Source organism: Gossypium hirsutum, chromosome A07 (assembly GCF_007990345.1).
Source record: "Gossypium hirsutum isolate 1008001.06 chromosome A07, Gossypium_hirsutum_v2.1, whole genome shotgun sequence".
NCBI classification, from domain to species: domain Eukaryota; kingdom Viridiplantae; phylum Streptophyta; class Magnoliopsida; order Malvales; family Malvaceae; genus Gossypium; species Gossypium hirsutum.
In genome coordinates this window covers 35,306,889-35,327,034 of record NC_053430.1, presented here as the reverse complement: position 1 = coordinate 35,327,034, position 20,146 = coordinate 35,306,889, and the positions used below count along the sequence as shown (strand labels likewise).

At 34.0% G+C, this 20,146-nt stretch overlaps 2 protein-coding genes, 1 long non-coding RNA gene and 1 other non-coding gene across 6 annotated transcripts; 1 reads left to right on the top strand and 3 right to left on the bottom strand.

Annotated features, from left to right (window-relative positions):
• Window positions 1-591: 591 nt before the first annotated feature.
• On the bottom strand, window positions 592-2,300 carry LOC107952900 (40S ribosomal protein S13). The gene is made up of 5 exons (XM_016888103.2): window positions 1,999-2,300; window positions 1,822-1,894; window positions 1,254-1,392; window positions 975-1,161; window positions 592-805 (listed from the first exon to the last, which is right to left on the bottom strand). Exons 1-5 carry the CDS (start codon window positions 2,019-2,021, stop codon window positions 772-774), a joined length of 456 nt encoding a protein of 151 aa, XP_016743592.1. The 5' UTR covers window positions 2,022-2,300; the 3' UTR covers window positions 592-771.
• A 460-nt stretch (window positions 2,301-2,760) lies between these two features.
• LOC107952899 (probable protein S-acyltransferase 14) lies at window positions 2,761-6,353 on the bottom strand. 3 transcript variants are annotated; one of them, XM_016888101.2, is made up of 8 exons: window positions 5,751-5,993; window positions 5,426-5,653; window positions 4,690-4,909; window positions 4,497-4,588; window positions 4,093-4,216; window positions 3,917-4,002; window positions 3,523-3,588; window positions 2,761-3,237 (listed from the first exon to the last, which is right to left on the bottom strand). In XM_016888101.2, the coding sequence occupies exons 2-8, from the start codon at window positions 5,633-5,635 to the stop codon at window positions 3,112-3,114; spliced, it is 924 nt and encodes a 307-aa protein (XP_016743590.1). In that variant the 5' UTR covers window positions 5,636-5,653; window positions 5,751-5,993; the 3' UTR covers window positions 2,761-3,111. The 3 variants fall into 3 exon arrangements, with proteins under 3 accessions (XP_016743590.1, XP_016743591.1, XP_016743589.1); XM_016888102.2 differs by having other exon boundaries at window positions 5,426-5,627; window positions 5,751-5,985; XM_016888100.2 differs by having other exon boundaries at window positions 5,426-6,353.
• Window positions 6,354-10,646: 4,293 nt separating this feature from the next.
• LOC121231896 (uncharacterized) lies at window positions 10,647-14,127 on the top strand. The gene is made up of 3 exons (XR_005930047.1): window positions 10,647-12,510; window positions 13,790-13,873; window positions 13,967-14,127. It is a non-coding gene; the product is annotated as an uncharacterized lncRNA (long non-coding RNA).
• On the bottom strand, window positions 12,173-12,278 carry LOC121204078 (small nucleolar RNA R71). The gene has a single exon (XR_005899006.1). It is a non-coding gene; the product is annotated as a small nucleolar RNA R71 (small nucleolar RNA).
• Window positions 14,128-20,146: the final 6,019 nt, after the last annotated feature.

The window sequence follows — 20,146 nt, the reverse complement described above, 5'->3', positions numbered from 1 at the left end:
GAGAATTATCATAGTTACTTGAATTAGACTGAATAATTAGTTGGACCGATTAGATTAAGAACTAATTGAACTGAATTAAAAATTGATTAAACCAACAATTAAACTATTTTTTATTATAAATTTTTAATGATTTGATCAAACCGTACAAACTAACCAATCAAATAAACTGATGATCTAATTAATTCGACCACTGATTCAGTTTTCAATTCAAAACCTAATTTTAATGTTAATAGAATTGGACTTGAAACATAGATTAAGGCTTGTTCAGTCAGCTAGGAGTTTGAATAGTTAACGCAAAATGAAACAAAGGTGACTTTGCTAGTTGCAACTACGAAAAATCTCCAATAAACACTACCCAGTTCCTGAAATTCTCAATCTGGTGAATCTAGCCATGTTACAGTGAAGGTAAATTTGACAGGATTCCCGCCTATGATTAAAATGGCAGAAGATGGATATTAGAGCCTATTTGCAGCGCTAGACATGATAATCCATTAAAATTAGGCTTGTAAGAGCAACTCCCAGTATTAATATTCTCCTTCGAATTATTTTAAATTAATTTCATACTACATTAAAATTTGTAAGCCAAAAATATTAAGAAAACAAATCCATGTAACCATTAAGATTCAAAAACATTTCAAACGAAAAAAATATCAATTATTCTGATACACTAAACATAATATTTCCCCTCTCAATTTCAAACCACCATTAGCTAAAAGTCAAAGGCGAATCGCTATTGAAGCACCAGGAAACTGGTTCAAAAATGTGGCTGCCCTAAGCCACAAGAGTACTGGCGGTGGTTGACTCACTGCATAAGTAGAAGTGTGTTAAATTTTGGCTTATGTTACACCCAATATTTGAGAAAAAATTTCAGCAGAGTGTTGAGGCGATTATTTAATTGACCATATGCTTTCTTCCCATCATCGAGTCATACATACATCACAAGAGGAAGCAAACCAGGGATACAAAATACTTACTATTTCCACACGGGTGGGAGCTTCTTTGTTTTCTTGTAATAGCGGGCAAGACGATGGATTCTGCTCTCGACCAAGATCAACCTGAATTTGGAATCCTTGTCTTTCCTGTTCCTCTCAAGATGCTTTCTGATGGCAACGGCTTTCTTGATCAAGTGGTACAGATCCTCGGGGATTTCAGGAGCAAGTCCTGACAGGAGCAATTATGAGCTGAATGTTTTCTTCAAATGAATTAAAAACATAAGAAAACGAAACACAGCACAATGTTGAAGAAAGATGTACCGTGGGCTTTCAGTATCCGCAAAATCTTGCTGCCTGTAACACTCTTCACCTGAGCAATCCCGTGAGAATCACGGAGAATGACACCAATTTGTGATGGGGTCAAACCTTTCTTTGCAAACTTACAAATGTTCTCCTCCACCTGAATGATGAAATCAAGGTTAAAAATGAATATTGCCAAACAATGGTACAAACATTTCATAAAGACAGAATGAGTTAAGGTAAGGGTTTTCCGAACCCTGATTGATGAGAGTTAAATCAGAATAAATGCATTTGGAACATTATATGAGGATAAAAGAACATAAGAAATAGTATTGCAAAAATAATGGAACTTCCATTAATCAAACATTTGGTTCTTCTCTACTAGTATTCTAATGAAACAAGTCTTGGAGACTCAACTATTCACATACAGGATTGAAAGAGCAAATTCACTGAAAATAATGACACACAATTTAAAAAAAGTCGAATTTTTCTTTCAAAATAGAAAAAAACAAAAGGTTGGTATCATCCATTGAATAATTTGCAGAGCAAATAAAAATGAAGTGAAGACTCAAAATAAAAAGCGACTCACATCTTGAGAAGAGATCTTCAACCAACTTGGTGGAGTCCTCTTGTAGGGCAGAGCAGATGCGGAAATACCCTTACTGCAAATCAAGTTAAAATGAACGGTGAAGTAGGCAGCTAGAATCGATTTAAGACTAGATAGTATTGTAGGATTGATTTCAGCGTGTAAGAGCAAAATACCAACCCTCGGCTGTGCATACGACCCATGGTTGCGGAGTTCCGAGCTCGATTGCTTGGCTGGCTGGCTGGCTGGCTCACTTCACCTCTCTGCAAAGAAACCCTAGAATATAAAAAATGAAGGCTCGGTGAGGGTAGGGTTTTTAATCCTTCGCTAGAATATATTGGGCCTGGATTTATTACAAGTTGGGCCCAGCCCTCGAATGTTAACAAGCATGATTCATTTCTTTGTCATCAGAGATGATCCAATCCTGACCGCAAAGCTGGAAAAATATAACAAAGATTTTGGAAGCGCCAGCCATGGCAGCGAATCTAAACAGAGCCCGAGTTTAGGAAGTATAAATATCTGAGAAGTTAAAAATTCTCACTAAACTTATCCAGAATATAAGAAAAAAAATCCCTCATTTGCTTTCTTAAACAATCATTATCTTAAACATTAAACTTTCCTCGGAACTTTTATGCATGAGAATTTTTCCAAACTCCTTGTGTTACAGGGTAAAACTAAAAATGGGCAAATGAAGTAATAAGCGTTTAGTATGCAGGGTATTAATGTAACGGTCATTTCCTTACTTCGTATGGGGGAGTTGGTTATTGAATTGGTTGGGTATTCAGTTTTCATTCTCTCTCTCTCTCGATTCTCTTCTCCTTTTTTTGTTTTCTGTACTATTTCTCTTGCGGTTTTCAACTTGCAGCACCTTGGGTTTTACTTTTGCTAGAAAGCGTAACCAGGAAGAAAAATCTAGTTTTCCAATCATCGATACCAGAAATCTACAAGAAGTAAATTAATATTGCAAAGTGAAATGTTACATTGGATTTCCGAAAATATAAAACATAATGTAGTTATATAAAAATCAAAATTAAACTTGTCAGTCCCCCATCACCATTTTCACAACAAAGGCTGCTTTCCCCGATATTCTCTCTCTCACTCTATTGCTATTTCTACACGAAGCTGCCTGATAAACAGTTAGAAGGCGAAACCGGCCTCACAGTAATGTACCTGTTAGAATACAAGGCAAGTGGAACTATGCTGCACAAGACTTCCGTATTGATAATTGGTAAGAAAATTCTCCAAATTGTTTGGCACGGAGGAGGTTTTTATTGTTCCTATTATATCAACCTTTTAGAACTCCTGCGAATCAAAATCAGGCTTTGATGGATATTCAAGGCCCAGCAGCGCTGGCATCCGTCGTAAATCCTCATCCGAATAAGCTGGAATAAACCAGTATCGCTTGTCTGTACCAAACACCTGTATTCGGACAAACACCAAAGCTTGAGTAAACTGATGACATAGAACTTGCCAGAATGGCCAGCTATAAGAGTAAAAATCCTATCAAGTAAACTTCAGCATGGATATTCAAAATCTGGGATCACAATGAGAAGAGTCGAACTACCATGAGGACATTTAAACAAAAGCAAAACATTTCAAGAACAAATTCTGGACAACCCAAGTGACCATTATATGAATGCTTCTTTTATGCAAGAAATACATGTAAAGAAACAAGGAAACAGCCATGTTGCAATAATGGTTAACCTGTTCAAAATTTTTCTTCCGACCAAGGTCATAACGCCATTTTGGAGTGGTTTTCTTCTCATAGGCCTGCTCAAAAGACAAGCATGGATTTTGTCAGTAAATTTGAGTCCATTTATACTGCGCCCTGGGCAATATAACACATAACCTGGCCAAAAAATGGCCCTAAACTCTATTAAATATTAATCTGTTGGGTATTATGGTGTTGGAGTTTGTTGGAAAATTAATTATTTCTTTTCCTTCCTCCTCAGGGCAGGGGAGGAGCTAAAAGGTTCGCACACATGAAATTGAGCATAGCTTGATATAATGACATGGTATTAAAAAAACAATAAAGATTAATGTTTGGAAACACCAATCATTATGATATGGTACTAATACTTGAGATGAAGCCAAATACCTCAATAGTAGTCGTATTAGCGGCCACCAAAGATATGTGCATGATCAAAAAGCCCAAGACACTTAATGCAAATGCCAGATTCAAAACTGCCACAGCAGAACATAGTCATACATTTGTACATACTGCATAGTCACTAAAGTAAAATAGATCAGAAGAACAGACCAAGAAGTCCATACCAAAGGAAAGGAAAGTGGTAGCCAAGGTTCCAGGGGTTCCTGGAATTTCTACATCACTAAAGAATGCTATGAAATGAGGCAATAAGGCCAAAGTCACAAGACTAGTTTCGAGGAATGTGTAAAACTGCATTGAGGTTTAAAATCATAGTCAAATAAATGCCAAGAAAATAGGATCATTGCTCCATCAACATCTCATAAATTGCAATCATAAATCATAACCAATATTACTATAACCAATGCAATGAGAAAACGAATGTCAGAGAGGAAAGAAAAACTCCACAACTCAAGTTATGCTTCCATAAGAAATTTGAAAATATTAACTTCTTGAAGCTAAGTATAAAGCAAGTAGGACCTACAGGGCATAAACTGCATGAGAAACTAGTTCGAAAATAAAGCAAACATACCAAGAAAAGAAGGAAATACTTGTAATTTAATGCACCAACACAATTGACAACCCACACGCAATGATGGTCCATCTTTAGCACACACCGCCCACCTGAAACAATGAAATTGATTTAGAACTGGTCGTTGATGATAACAATATTACTAGCACATAAAGTAAAAGAAATGGAGAAATTTAGCGAATGAAGAACGCACAAACAGAACAATGATGGCAGCGAGGTGGTTTCAGCTGGTTGCACTTGCGACAATATCGAATTCTTTGATTTGATGGGTTTGTCTGCAAACCATTGAACTCTGAACCATTCAATGGGTCAGCCTCCCCTCTCTCCTCATCTAAAGCTGGCCTCCAGTTAGCTGGTATGCTTCCCGGATCAGTCAAAACAACAGAAAAGTAACTCCATAACAGCATCACCAACTGCAGAATTACATAAAAGTTCCCATATCAGTTTTCACCATACATTTAATAGTCCAGTATCTTTACATTCTTTTTGCAATTTGATTATATTAATCACTGTCCCAAAACCCAAGTTATTATTTTAGCATTGAAAGTTTGAAACTAAATATAAAAAAGGTCAAAGATGGAGCCTTGCATTTTTACAATATTTCAGATTTGTTCTTTCTTTTCTCTAATATATAACAAACAGCAATAAATTTGGAAAAGTTTACGGATTCACAACTCTAGGATAAAAAAGGAAGAAATTTAAGATCCAGAATGATCATCTAACTAATGAGTAAGCAGAACAACACGAAATTCAAGCTTAAACAAAGAAAAAAGGATCCCTTTACTTAGTTGAATTTCATTTCATAGCAGCTGGTTTAAACAGAAATAGCAAAATGTCAAGCTATTTAAACAGAGTTACAATTCAGAAACCTAACAGAAGACCTAATAAAGAACCCAGTAAACCAATTGAGGTTAATTTCGATGACTTACCAAACAATGAAATAAGATCAAGACGACAACAGCAGTAAGGGAATCAAGGCCACCATCGTACAAAGCAGGGCCAAAATTGGTCAAAACGACAGAGTAGTATGAGACACCCACGACCCCTAAAACCAACAGGATCATGATCGATCCCAGACCCCTCAGAGCTGTACAAAACTTGAAGACGTTCCAGGCCATCGTTGCTCCAGATCTATGCATAATACCCAGGTAAGAAAACTACACACAGAAAAGAAAAAGGAAACAAAAAGTTTAATCCTTTTCTTTTTTCTGACAGTGCTTGCAACCGCTTAAAACGTAGGAAGAATCACTAAACCTTAAGAATCTAATTAAGGTTGTGTGAATGACTTGGAGTCAAGATAATCTAAGATGTTCAAAGGAATGATAGTGAATCAATGAACGTAATAGGGGCTCTTTTTCTCTAGTAAGGTATATTGTGAAAGTGGGGTTGTGATTGTGAATTTAGGGTTTATAGGATTTGGGATTCCAGGCAAGGTGTGGAATACATGCTTGCTTGCTTGCTGGAAAGAAAACCAGTAGACCAGACGGAGAGGAAATATGATCGAAAACTATTTTTGGTTTAATTGAAAATAAAAAGGCTTAATGCTTTGTTTAGTCCCTTAACTACACTGCTTTTCTCACTTTTATCCTTAAAAGTATATTTTTTTTTAAATCATCATCATCTAACACGTGAAAAATAAGTGACTGGAACCTGCATCCCATTTTTTTTAATGTTGAAGGACTGAACCACTTAATAGAAGATAACTTTAGGTCCTGATCTAAGCAAAAATAAGCTTAAGAACCAAATTGAGAAAAGTAGCATAATTTAGGGGCTAAATCAAGCATTAAGCCAAAAAAGCAAATATACCAAACACAATTTATATAAAAGCTTAACAACTAGTAATAAACAAGACGTATAGGACTACAGTAGAGCCAGTTTTGTTTGTATTTTAAGCAAGACTGTGATTGGTGGCCAACGGCGCACCGCACCAGGTCAAATAAGAAGCTACTATATATTTTTATTGGTTTAATTCTGCTTCTAGTCAGCGGTGTTTCTAATCTTTGAAATTTAATATATTGTTTGGATTTGAGTCTAATTATATAAATATATCATATTTCGGTAACCGTTGTAATTAGTAGATGTCATTAAATTGGATGCAATTAGAGCACCTCAAACACACTTTTCAATCTGTAGGGGAGGGTAAGAATTGAAATAATTATACAAGTAATTTTACCCAAATCCAATTTTAAAAAATATTTTTTATACAAGTTATAAAGTTTATATTATAAGCATGAACACGTATGAGTGTTTGGAGTGATTATAAAAAAAGTTTTTATATTATAAATTGTAAAAAATTATATTATAAAATAATTTGTATATTTTATAAAGTTATAACAAAAAATTATGTTATTTAAATTCTAAAAAAAATTCTAAAGTTAAGGCCAAATTAGGAGTAGCAACAAAATCAAGATCAGTTCACGGTGCTCCGAAAAAGAGGTATACCAAGCTCGGCTCTAGAGTGTACCAGAGCATATATAATGAAAGCCAAAGAAGATGTTGGCTTATCAGAGGTTATAACAGGTAAATTTTATTTTCTTGGAAAAAACATTCATGTATTGATAAATCTGGGATCAACCCATTTGTACATCTGCACTAAAGTCGTACAAGGTATGAGTCTTGAAGTTGTTTATTCTGAAACAAATGTATTAGTAATCAACCCCCTTTTTCAAAGTACAATGGTTAAGAGAGTGATTAAGAACTGTCTGTTGATTTTTGGCGAGCACACCTTTTTGGCAGACTTGTTGTTATTAAGCTTTCATGAGTTCAATGCTATTCTTGGATTAGATTGGTTGACCGGACATAACGCAGTTCCAGAGTTAGAGGTGTATGGTTGTTAATTGCATAAGGTAAAAAAGTGTTGTTACCTAGTGTATAGACTAATTTGGCGAGTAGAATAAGTTTCGTAGTATCTACTAGAAAGTTAATGGTTAAGGGCGTAGATGCCTACTTGGTGTATATTATGGATTCGTCTGAGTCAAGAATGGATATCGTCCAAGTTCTAATTGTAAAAGAGTTTTCTGATGTGTTTCCGGGAGAACTTCCAAGTATGCTGCCAGATAAAGAAGTAGAATTTTCGATTGAGCTAGAGCCTGGTACTGCGCTTATCTCCAGTGCCCTTAATAGAATGGCGCCATTAGAATTGAAGGAATTAAAGACACATCTATAGAATCTTTTGGATAAAGGATTTATTCAACCAAATGTTTCACCTTAGGGTGCACCAATCTTGTTTGTAAAGAAGAAAGATGGGACACTCCGTCGATGCATTGATTACCGATAACTGAACAAAGTGACTATGAATAATAAGTATACGCTATCTTGAATGAAAGATTTGTTTGACCAGTTAAGTAGAGCTACAATCTTCTCCAAAATTGATCTATGTTTTGGATACTATCAGGTGAAGATCAAAGGCGATGATATTTTGAAAACTTCATTGCATTCACGGTATGGACATTAAGAGTTTTTGGTGATTCCATTTGGATTAATGAATGCGCTAGCGGTATTTATGAATTTGATGAATAAGGTATTCCAGCCTTACTTGGATTAGTTTGTAGTAGTCTTCATTGATGATATTTAATCTACTCTAAAAGTGTGGCTAGTCATGAGGAACACCAAAGGATTGTGCTAAGAACTTTACGCGAGAACAAGTTGTACATCAAATTTAGCAAATGCGAGTTTTGATTCAAAATAGTTAATTTTCTTGGTTATGTTATTTCTGCTGAAGGTATCAAGGTAGACCCTGATAAAGTGAAGTTGTGCTTGATTGGAATTCGCCAAAGAACGCTATTGAGGTACGTAGCTTCTTAGGTTTAGCGGGTTACTACAGGAGGTTTGTAGAAGGATTCGCCATGTTGGCAACACCTCTCACACGTTTGCTAAGGAAGAAGGAAAAGTTTGAATGCATAGAGACGTTTCAAAAAAGTTTTGATAAGTTGAAAGTTGTTCTAACAGATGCTTTGGTATTAACCTAACCAAAATCTGGCATGAAGTATACTGTGTACATTGACGTATCCCTTAGTGGGTTAGGATGTGTGCTTATGCAAAGAGGAAAGGTTGTGGCATGACGTATCCCTTAGTGAGTTAGGATGTATGCTTATGCAAAGAGGAAAGGTTGTGGCATATGCATCTCTCCAGCTCAAGCTACATGAAAAGAATTATCCAACCAATGACTTAGAGCTTGCAACGGTAGTGTTGGAGTTAAAGATTTGGAGACACTACCTGTATGGGAGAAGTGTTGTGTGTTTTCGGACCATAAGAGCTTAAGGTATTTGATGATGTAGAAGGATTTGAATCTACGCCAACAACGTTGAAAGATTATGATCTGGCAATTGAATACCATTCTAGAAAGGCTAGCATGGCAGCAAATGCTTCGAGTAGGAAAACTGTAGTTGTTTTGTCATCTTTTTGAGTGAATGTTTGTCTAGCAAATGATGGGTCACTCCTTGAAGAATTGATTGTTCGACCTACCTTCATTTTCTAGATTTGGAAGAATAGTTAAAGGATGAGAAATGTGATGTGTACAAGCAGCGTATGACGTCTAATGAAGTGACGAACTTTAGTTTAGGAAAAGACAGTGAACTCTGATTTATGGGAATAATGTACATGCCTACTGGAAATGGGTTAAGAAAAGAACTATTGAAAGAAGCTCATCAAGGACCTTTCTCACTTCATCTAGGAATTGTTAAGATGTATTGTCATTTGAAAAGCTTGTATTGATAGCTTGAAATGAAGAAAGAAATATCAAAATATGTTTCAAGTTGTTTGATTTGCAAACAGACTAAAGCAGAACATCAAGTTCCCTCAAGTAAGTTGTATCCCTTAGAGATACCTAAGTGGAAGTGGGACAAGATCACCATAGATTTTGTTTCAGCTATTCCTCTCAATCATTCCAAGAAGAACTCAGTCTTGGTAATCGTAGATCAACTTACTAAGTTAGCGATTTCTTACCAATGCGTACGAATTACTTGTTAGAAAAGTTGGCAAAGTTCTACATTTTTTAAATTGTACGCCTCTATGAGATTCCAACATCCATAGTTTCAGATTGAGGCCCAAGGTTTACATTGAGATTTTGAAAGCAGCTGCAAGAATCGTTGGGAACCAAGTTACAATTCAGTACTGCCTTTCACTTTTAGTTAGATGGGGAGTCTGAAAGAGTGATTCAAGTTCTAGAGGACATGCTCAAAAGCTGTATGATAAATTTTGAGCTGAATTGGGAAAAATATCTTCCTCTGATAGAGTTTGCATATAATAATAGTCATCACGCCAGTTTGGGAATGTCACCATTTGAAGCCAAGTATGGAATAAGGTACAGATCACCCACCTGTTGGATGTAACTTAGTGAAAGGAAAATGGTTGGTCCTGATTTGGTACGAGAAACCGAAGAGAAAGTTCCAACCATTCGAACTTATCTGAAAGCTGCTCAAGATCGAAAGAAAACTTATGTTGATTTAAAAAGGAAAAAAACCTCGTTTGAAGTAGGTGACAAAGTGCTTTTAAAAGTTTCTTCTTGGAAGAAAGTCATAAGGTTTGGTAAAAAAAGGAAGTTAAACACCTTTTGAACATTAATTCATGCAAATTCTAAGTAATTTTTATTAGCCTTTATGCTTTTATTATAAAATAATTAAATTTAACTTAATTTATGATACATTTTGAATTTTAGTTATTTTTATAGTAAATTTGCGTAATTCGGCCAATTTTGGACAACTTTGCACAATGGAAGAAAAATCAGCTTGGTTGTCACATTAGAAGAATTAATTGACGGGGCATCTTTGGAGTATTAGTTGATGATTTAATAGCCATGAAAGATCAAAATTATGTTCTCAAACTTTCTAAAAAAAATTTGGTCCAATTAAATTTTGTTTGATAAAATTGGACAACTTGATGCAGAAGAAAATGGCCCAAATTGACCAATTAAAGAAGGAAGATGGACAAGCCCAAGGAGAAGCCCAAAACAGTCCAACCTTTCCAAAATCAGCTCCCAAAAGATGATTAAAATAATTTCAAAATATCCCCTTAAATTTCTCTCAATGTCGTTCCAACCCTTCCCCTTTTTATACCTTTTATTTCTAGTAACAAGTAAAAAATAGCAAAGCTATCCTAACCTCCCTCCCACTTTGCATGGCCAGCAACTTGAGGGAGTGAACTAAGGCACCTAAATGCTATCTTTAGCCCTCACCTATTAGTATAAATAGAGCCCTCAAATGCCTCTCATAATCACTCATTCACTAATCAAACATTCATCTCATTCATTCTCATTCTCTCTTCTTTCCACTAGTTTTTCTTTTCCTTCTCATCCCTTATTTCCCTTTCTTGAAATTGAGCTTTTTCATAGCCTTGGGAGTAGCCTTAGTTGGCTTTGTTGGGAGTAAATTTCTTAGTTGTGAAGATAATTCAGAAGAACGAAAGAAGGAGCAAACAATTTATGCCTTGGGAATTTCCAGAATCGGCTAGAGTTTTCCCTTCCCTTTTCAATCTTTTGTTTTGTTCAACTCATAAACATGGTTTCAATTAAGCATTTTATTTTCAATAATATCATGGTTGCTTAAATTCATTTGTGTTGGAGTGATCTAATTTCCTCAATTTGTTTTATTTAATTTTGTTAAGAGATATTTTGTGCTTTTTGATCTTTTTATTCATACAAGTAAAATCATGATTAAGTTTTTGTTGCATGATTAATGTGAATGAATGTATGAATTAATTAATTAATTTGACCAACATTTTAATTAATTGACATAATACTTTTATGGTGTAATGTGTAATCATGAAGGGATTAAATCTATAATAATACCAAAACTATTATTACCTTACATAACCCTGTAAATTGTTTTACTTATAATATGTTAAGTCTGTTAAACATAGAAATATGTGAGATAGGTTTAATAATTAGTTAAGTTAAATATTTTACTAAGTGTGATTAGGGTTAATAAATGATCAATTTAGCCATGAAATTTCCATAACATCTTTTGATAAATTGAATAATTCTAACCTAGGAAGGATGATTGTTCTAACACTTATATGCCATTGTGATAAACTCTTAAGACTTGCCTAATTTTCTGTGTTTAATTTCATACTTAGATAATTTTAGTTTACTAAATTAGATAGTTAATTCACTTTATTTAATTGCATCGCATTTTCAACTCACATTATTTTACCTTCACCAGTTTGTTTAAGTTATAATTTTTCACAAATATTTGCTTGTTCAGTCCTTGTGGAGACAAAAACTCAATATACTTATCACTTTATTACTTGATATAATTGTGTACACTTGCACACTTCCGTCATTCCAAGTTTTTGGCACCATTGTCGAGAACTATTTTAAAAGACATTTGTGAAATTGTTAATTTTGCATTTTGGGTTTTTTTGTTAAATTTTCATTTCATTATTTTCTATGATTGTTTCAAGTGTTTATGAGTATTGATCAAATTATTGACTTATTCCCTGTAGATCCTAAAATTGATGCTGAATATCCTCACATTCACCTCAGATTGTTTATGGAGGTGAGTGATTCCTTCAAGCTAGCCAGAATACTTGAGATGAACTAAGGCTGAAGTTGTTCCTATATTCACTGAGGGACAGAGCTTGCACCTGGTTAAACTCATTGCCACCCGATTCAATTACAACATGGCAAGAGTTGGAAGAATGATTCCTTATGAAGTATTTCCAACTTAGCAAGAATGCTAAGTTGCGGAATGAGATCACGACTTTCCAACAGATGGATGATGAATCCCTATACAAGGCATGGGAGAGTATGAAAGAATTATTATGAAAATTCCCTTATCACGGAATTCTACATTTTATTCAGCTAGAGACATTCTATAATGGTCTCAACGCTCATACGAGGATGGTGGTAGATGCTTCAGCTAATAGTTCTATCATTTTTAAGTATTATAATGAGGCTTATGAAATTATTGAGAGAATTGCCAGTAATAATTATCAGTGGCCAACCAACTGAGCAGCTTTAAGAAGACGAGTTGCAGGAGTACATGAAGTGGATGCCCTCACTTCACTTACAGCTCAGGTATATTTAATATCTTCAATGCTTAATGATTTTACTACTAATGGGTTTAACAATGTTGTAGTTCATCCATCTGATCAATTCGAGAACATAGCCTGTGTATAATGCAGGGAAGGGCACTTATTTGAAAATTAACTATCAAACTGAAAGTCCATTTATTACATTGGTAGTTAGAACTAGAACATAGGTAGGCAAGGAAACAGTCTAATTTTTACAAACCATCACGGCGGAACGGCCCAAATTTTTCTTGGTTAACCAACAAACTAGACCTAGTAAGACTTACGTACAACCCAGACCAACCCAGCCATTTGGATTTATTTACCCAACAATTTCAAAAACCACCACAAGTTGAATCTTCCAATGATTTGGAGAACCTATTGAAGGCATATATGGCAGAAAATGACATTTTAATCCAAAACCAAGTAGCCACATTGAAAAATTTGGAAAACCAAGTGGGTCAACTTGCTACTAAACTTCGAAACCAACCACAATGCACTTTTTCCAGTGATACGGAAAATCCAAGAAATCCGGGTAAAGAACATTGCAAAGCATTGACTCTAAGGAACTAAAGGACATTATAGCCCAATACTGTCAAAATTGAAGAGGAGCCAATAGTTCAAGAAAAAGTACAACCAAGTGTTGAAATTCCAGTTCCGCAATAACCAAAATTCGTAAACTACGATAAAGTAACCCTTAAACAGGTCAATTTTGAGAAACTAACGTCTTTGTTAGATGTAGCAAAAATGTTGCAGTAGAAGAATAGCCCAGTACAAGTTAAAAATCCTCAACCACCCTACCCTCAAAGGCTTTAGAAGCAGAAGCAAGAAGTTCAATTTAAGAAATTCTTAGACGTACTCAAACAACTTTATATCAATACCCCGTTGATGGATTCCCTTGAGAAAATGCTGAATTACATCAAATTTATTAAGGACATTCTATCCAAAAAGATGAGACTTGGAGAATTTGAGACGGTAGCACTGACAAAGGAGTGCAACACATTCTTGCAAGATAAGTTACCCCTAAAGTTGAAAATATTTAGGATGTTTTACCATCCCTTGTACTATCGAGACATCTTATTATGGTAAAGGCATTGCGTGATTTGGGTATGAGAATAAACTTGATGCCCATGTCAGTATTCAGAAAGTTGGGATAGATGAAGTTAGACCTACTATTATTACGCTTCAGTTATCAAATTGATCCTTAGCATATCCAGAAGTAAAAATCAAAGATGTATTGGTACATGTAGATAAATTCATTTTTCCTATTGACTTTGTTGTTCTAGATTTTGAAGTAGACAAAGAGGTGCTAATCATCTTGGGAAAGCCTTTCTTGGCAACCAGAAGGAATTTAATTGATGTGCGGAAAGGTAAGCTTATTATGCTTGTTCAAGACGACCAGGTAATGTTTAATGTATTTAAATCTATGCGATTTCCTGACGCAATTGATAAATGTTTTGCAGTATTCGAATTAAAGGAGTTAGCCACAGAATAGGAACTCAATTTTATTGAAGACTCATTAGAGCGAGTCTTAATGTCTAACCCTTCAAGTGAAGAAGAAGGGGAAGAATACTTAGCTTTGCTGGAAGGTAATTGATGCCCATGAAACCAACTAAAAATTTGACTAAGGCAAGTGCACCTATCAATTACTAGTATAGCTACGGTGAACAAAGATATCTTTCTCACGAAGACTAAAAGTACTAGTAATTATTGTCTTTCTATTATTTAATGTATAAATTTGAGTGGTCGATTTAAAACTAAAATTAACTAAATTAATTAACTACGAATGCGACAAAGAACAAATTAGGAAATAATCGAGTAAACAACTAAGAAGCAAAACAATAACCAGGAAAGAATTCACCTAGATTTCTTTTGTCACTATCAATCTAAATTACGCTATTTCTTTACTTAGTATCTTGATCCGTGTAACCTCCTAAACCCTGCCTAGATGTTATGGCTAGATTCAGAAGGCTACATTAGCCACTGAAATGGCTAAGCTAACTTATGTTACTTTTAAAGACCTTAAATAAACTCATTCTAGAGAAAACCATAGTTGTACTTTGAGTTAGCTTAAAAGCATTCATTCATTAGGTCGTGTATACTTAGGATTCATTTTATTGTTGATAGTGTTGTTTTAGAAAACCATTTGCTTGTCACTCTTCTTTAAAAAAAAAAAACTCGCTGTTAAACTAATGCAATGGAAAAACCATTTTTCAATTCATTTTGGAAACTTAGTTGCCTTATTGATTTGTTTTTAAAAAATGGTTCCTTTGCAATGCAGTGGAAAATAGGGAACAATATCAAATTTTACTTAAGCCCGATATCATGCATTATCCGGATATTATGCTTGAGTAATCCATATATGTAAAAATTCCAGAAGAAAAGTTACCAAGCCACAGCCTAGAAGTCATTAAAAATTACAAACCAAAACCAATAGATATTGATTAATACTTATTAAAAAAAATAATCCGAAGTCCAAGGTGATTCTCCGAATACTGAGTACGGTCTTAATTTTGAGGTTTACCTGAAAAGTTAAACACTATTGGGGTGTGACCTTATGCAAAGCTTAGTATGAGTCAAACAATTACTTAAACAAACATAAATATCGAATACAATGAAATAGATTAGCGTTAATAGAAGAAAACAAAACCATCATAGAAATTTCATATCATTACATAACCATTACTAGATTGATGTCAAACGGTGTATGAGCATGGGTCAACATTCATTCTAGTAACAATCATTAATTTCGATATCATTTAATACAACACAATACAATACGTAGCATAAATCAATAACATTCGAGTATGTCGTGAGCATGACGTAATGCAAAAAGGTTCTTATCCATACCATTTTCTACACACCACGAGTTCCCAAGAACCTGTCATTCGAACTCCAAAACATAATGGGCTTAAACCCGTTGTGGTTAAAACCACCGATAACAATATGCAGAAAATTCCGCTAGTAAAAATGCACACAAGCTGCCAGAAAAATGTGATAAATCATCATTCCCCTCTATACTCTAGGTGTAGTGCACTGACTACGTATAATACGGACTTAATATGCTGTCAGTACTCCACAGAACTCCTTCGTCAACCACAAAATCCCAACCCAATGCATATGCAATACGTCACATAATCCCATACATAATCATATCTCAATACATTTCACATTCATTTGACATGCTCAGCATGTCCTCAATAATCACATACTTTTAGTAAATGGAAAAATTGTTCCAAATCTTTCAAATTACCATTGTGTTGGTATCAATCAATATCGTTTAATTTCACATACTTTACGGATTTTCATTGTGCATAAATAGCACCCTTTTCAGTACACAATATAACAAATATTTTATGCATTTAAATTATATATAAGCTTAATATCTCAACACATTGTATCATTCAGTCAAACATTCTCATATCTCATAACTCAAATATGCAATTACAAACTCAATCAAACATTCATACTATCAAACTAGCAATTTTTCCAATATGTCAATCTTTTAAGGCTCGAAACATACCTGGTTTAGCCACTCACAAAATCAATAATTTGGCTAGTAAGCCAATCCAATCAGCAAGCTAATTTATCAAATATAACATGATATTTAACATTTTTCAAACAATTTTATGAGTTTAGGATCCCACACCTTATTTTTCGCTTCCTCGTATCACACTAGCGAATCTTCCAATTTTCCTTAATAATTCTTTAAACGAACCTAAACCAAAATTCATTATAAATTCAATCAATTTACCATTAAACCAGCCCCCAAACACCCACTTATGAGTTCAAACCAATCCTTGAAATTATAACTATTTTATGAATCCAATCTAGTTAAATTCCTTACACTGTATTGATGCGAACGTACGTACAATCGTTCTTCGCCTTTACGGATGATTTGGGGCATTTGGGTCAGCACCTAATTCAATAATATACTGGAAAATCAGTAGCTAATTAATTATTAAATTTCTTAATTTAATCAATTCATAGCCTTTACCCAACAACTACGTCGAAATAACAAAGTAGCTATCCATAATTACACTGACGCTTCACGATTTATGGGATCCGTTTGGCTAATTGATCAAGAAAGTCTCTCCCTAATTAACATGTGCTTAAAGTATTATTAGGATGGTTCAATAACACAATTTAATGTTAGAAAAATATGGGTAATATCCAATAAACAAAATAGCCCCCTTTTTGCACATAGGCGCATGCACCACCACCCATGGTGGTCAAAATTGGGGCTAAATTTTAAAACGGGTTGAGATCTCGTTAAAATCTAGAAAAATACCTTTGAAATAATTTAAAATCCCCCAAATTTCAGATCTGGAAATTTTGGTTTTTAATTGACAAGATTAATCAAGAAATTGAAGAGAAAAAAATCTCACTCAAGCTAGTTGAAAGAAATGACAATGTCACTTTCTTGGCAATGTTCGGGATCGATCTTAGGGTTCAAGATTTATGATATAGGTCTGATTTAGATGAGGATAAATTTCAGAAATAGGTTAAAGGCGACGGTGCACAATCTTGATACAAAAAGAAGAAGAAAGAGATGGTAAAATAGAAGGTGTAGGCGACGAGAACAATGTAAGAAAGAAAGAAAATTCAAGAGAAAAAAAGGAGAGGAAGAGGGTGAATGGCTAGGGTAGGTAAAATTGAATTAAAGGATGAAAAATAAAATAAAAATTTGTATTTTTACTTAGGGTTCAAGGGTATAGATGCCACACACATTAAAAAAATAAGGAAATTTGCAAAATTTAATTATTTCGCAAGGGAAAGGATTCGAACTTGGGACCTCATTTAATTTCCATACTTTCTCATATTTATTTTAACCATTAAGATTTTTCCTCATTTTTAAAATAATTTTTTAATATTTATTTTAAAAACAATACATGTTACATACTATGGTTTAGGGCAAAATTTACAAAATAATAAAAATGGTGAGAGAGAAGGGATTTGAACTTGAGTTTTAAGGAACATTTCACTAAAACTTATGCAACAAAATAATAGCTCATATATTTCCTCAAAATGCATAGATAATATCAAAAATTAAGGCATGACCACTCTTTTTCAATTCACAAACCCGATTTTACTAACCCCCGATTTTTGGGATGTTACAATCTGTAGAAATCTCTAAATTATGCTAATTTCTCTCTTCAAGAATAAAAGGAACTGACTCTAGGTTGATTAATTGAAATTTCCTTCTAATTAAAATCCCTATTATCACATTAACTCGATCTATGGATTCCCCTATTAGATTTGACTCTAATCCAGTAGATTTATGTCGTCCTATTTCTAGGATTACATGCAACTCCACTCAATTACACTAGATCTACTCTTAAATAAGGTCTATTCCTCCTCTGATTTAAGCACATCAAACATGGATCAATAGTTTAGAAATATTAAACCAATAATTAAACACACATAATTGAGAACAAGATTTAAGTATTTATTGCGTAAAATAGAAATCAAACGATAGAATTCATCATAGGGTTCATCTCCTCTAGGTATTTAGAAAATTGGTTCATACTTGCAAATAAAAACAACCACAATATAGTATAACCATAAGACACAAAGGAACTCATAATAATCTCTAAAAAATCAAAAGGGAATCTTAAATCTTGATTGAAATCTACTTCAGAATTCGCTTCAATGGTGTTTCTCGAGTTGTTTTCTTGATTATTCTATGACGACTCACTCCTATCTTCTTATTTTTGTCATATATAGGTATTAGAATACCCGAAAAACCCTAACAATCATTTATTTCCGCTGTTTGAAATGTAATTTGCGAAATTGACATGACTTGCCACATGGCTGTGTAGTAGCCCATGTGGCTCACATGGTCGTGTGTACAAGCCGTGTGGAATGGTCTAGCCCATGTAGCCCCTGTATCTGACTCTGATTTTATGGTTTTCTCGTTTTTTGCTCCTTTTACTCCCAAATGCTCTCCTAAGTATAGAAACATGAATTTAAAGGATCAGGAGCATAAAATTCACAATGTTACATTGAATAATCACCCAAAAATGCGTTAAGAACGAGATTATAACATGTTACTTTTGCACTTATCACTAACTCAAAGGAATTTATTCTACAATCCAGCTTTGAACCTTTGGAATTAGCAAACTCGGAGCACGTCCAACCAAAGCATTGATCGAGGAGCCACGTAAATTAGAACTTAAGGTACTTCCTTCACACTTAAAATACATTTATTTAGGTGACGTTTCTACTTTGCCTATGATTATTTCAGCCAAGCTAACTAAAGAGTAGGAAGAAAAATTGATCGGAGTGCTGAAACAATTTAAAAAAGGCTATCAGATGGACCATAGTCGATATCAGTGGTATTAGTCCATTTGTGTCCATGCACAAAATCATCGTAGAGGATAGTGAAAAAGGAATGATTGATGGACAGTAGATACTGAACCCCATTATGAAGGATGTTGTAAAAAAGGAAATTATTATGTGGTTAGATGAGAGTATTATTTACCCCATCTCAGATAGTTCATGGGTACGTCCGGTCCAGTACGAGTCGAAAAAAAGAGGCATTATGGTCGTGGAGAATGAAAACAACAAGTTGATACCAACCAGAACAATTACGAGATGGAGAATTTGTATTGATTACTGAAAATTGAACAAGGCGACTCGAAAAAACCACTTTCCTTTTGTCATATCCCGAAAATCAGGTTAGTAGAATTAGGTATTAGTTTATGGGCTCGAGAGGAAAATCTGATTTTGTGTCATAAAAGTTGAAATAAGATAAAATAATTAACTAGTTAATAATAAAATAATAATTAAATTAAATAATAATGGGATTAATAATTGAGGCATTAGTAAAGATTAATAGGGACTGATTTGAAATAATGGTTAAAGTAGAGGGTAAAGTGTAAATTAAGACTAGTAGTTAAAAAAGAGAGCTATTAGAACAAGGGAGAAATAGGAAAGAATTTAGAGGGTAAATAGCCCAATTTTAAAAAACAATAGTTGGCTATAAAAGCCACCTGTTGTCCCAATTTTCCCTCCATGCCTACATCATTTTAAAATTCCATTGGATCTAAGATTGAAAGTTTTCTCTCAAATTTTATCCATCTTTTAGATTTTCTTGGCATTCAAACACTATTCCTTCAATTTTGCAAGAAAATCACTCTTTCTTCTCCAATTTTTTACATAAACGTAGCTCATTTTTGCTCAATTGGTGCAAATTCATAGAGTTTTTCAAACTAAAGGTAAATTTATTGTTTTCTTATGTATTAATTTTTTATTAGGTGTTTTTAATTTTAATTTTCCTAGATCTAGCCAAGAAAATTAAAGATCTATGGTTTTAAAGCTATCTATTGCATACATATGGTGAATTTCGTAATAAAGAGCTAAGAGGTGTTTTTAAAATGATTTTCAGTATATTTTGACAATATTAAGAGGTTTACAAATTCAATTAATCCTTAAGTAATTGCATGAACTAAATGGTTTTCTTTTGAGAATGAGGATGAACAATGGTTTTTCGAGAAAAGTAGTGTCTAGTAAAATTGAGCTAAATTATCGGCCTAGGTCTATAATTAGGCACAACTTAGGTAGTTAGGAGGTAGAAAGTAAGGATTTAATTAAGTTAAAAAGAAGAAATTAAGCAAAATAGATTGTACGGAATAAATCGA

Bases quoted from the DNA above. Each gene is read 5' to 3' on its own strand.
- LOC107952899 (XM_016888100.2), bottom strand. From the start codon at position 5,635: ATGCATAGATCTGGAGCAACGATGGCCTGGAACGTCTTCAAGTTTTGT. The intron at 4,589-4,689 runs GTGCGTTCTTCA...TCATTGTTTCAG, and splicing joins CTGCCATCATTGTTCTGTTT to GTGGGCGGTGTGTGCTAAAG. The intron at 3,238-3,522 runs GTTAACCATTAT...GTCCGAATACAG, and splicing joins GGAAGAAAAATTTTGAACAG to GTGTTTGGTACAGACAAGCG.
- LOC107952900 (XM_016888103.2), bottom strand. From the start codon at position 2,021: ATGGGTCGTATGCACAGCCGAGG. The intron at 1,895-1,998 runs GTTGGTATTTTG...CTTGATTTGCAG, and splicing joins GGTCGTATGCACAGCCGAGG to TAAGGGTATTTCCGCATCTG. The intron at 1,393-1,821 runs GTGAGTCGCTTT...TTCATCATTCAG, and splicing joins TGAAGATCTCTTCTCAAGAT to GTGGAGGAGAACATTTGTAA.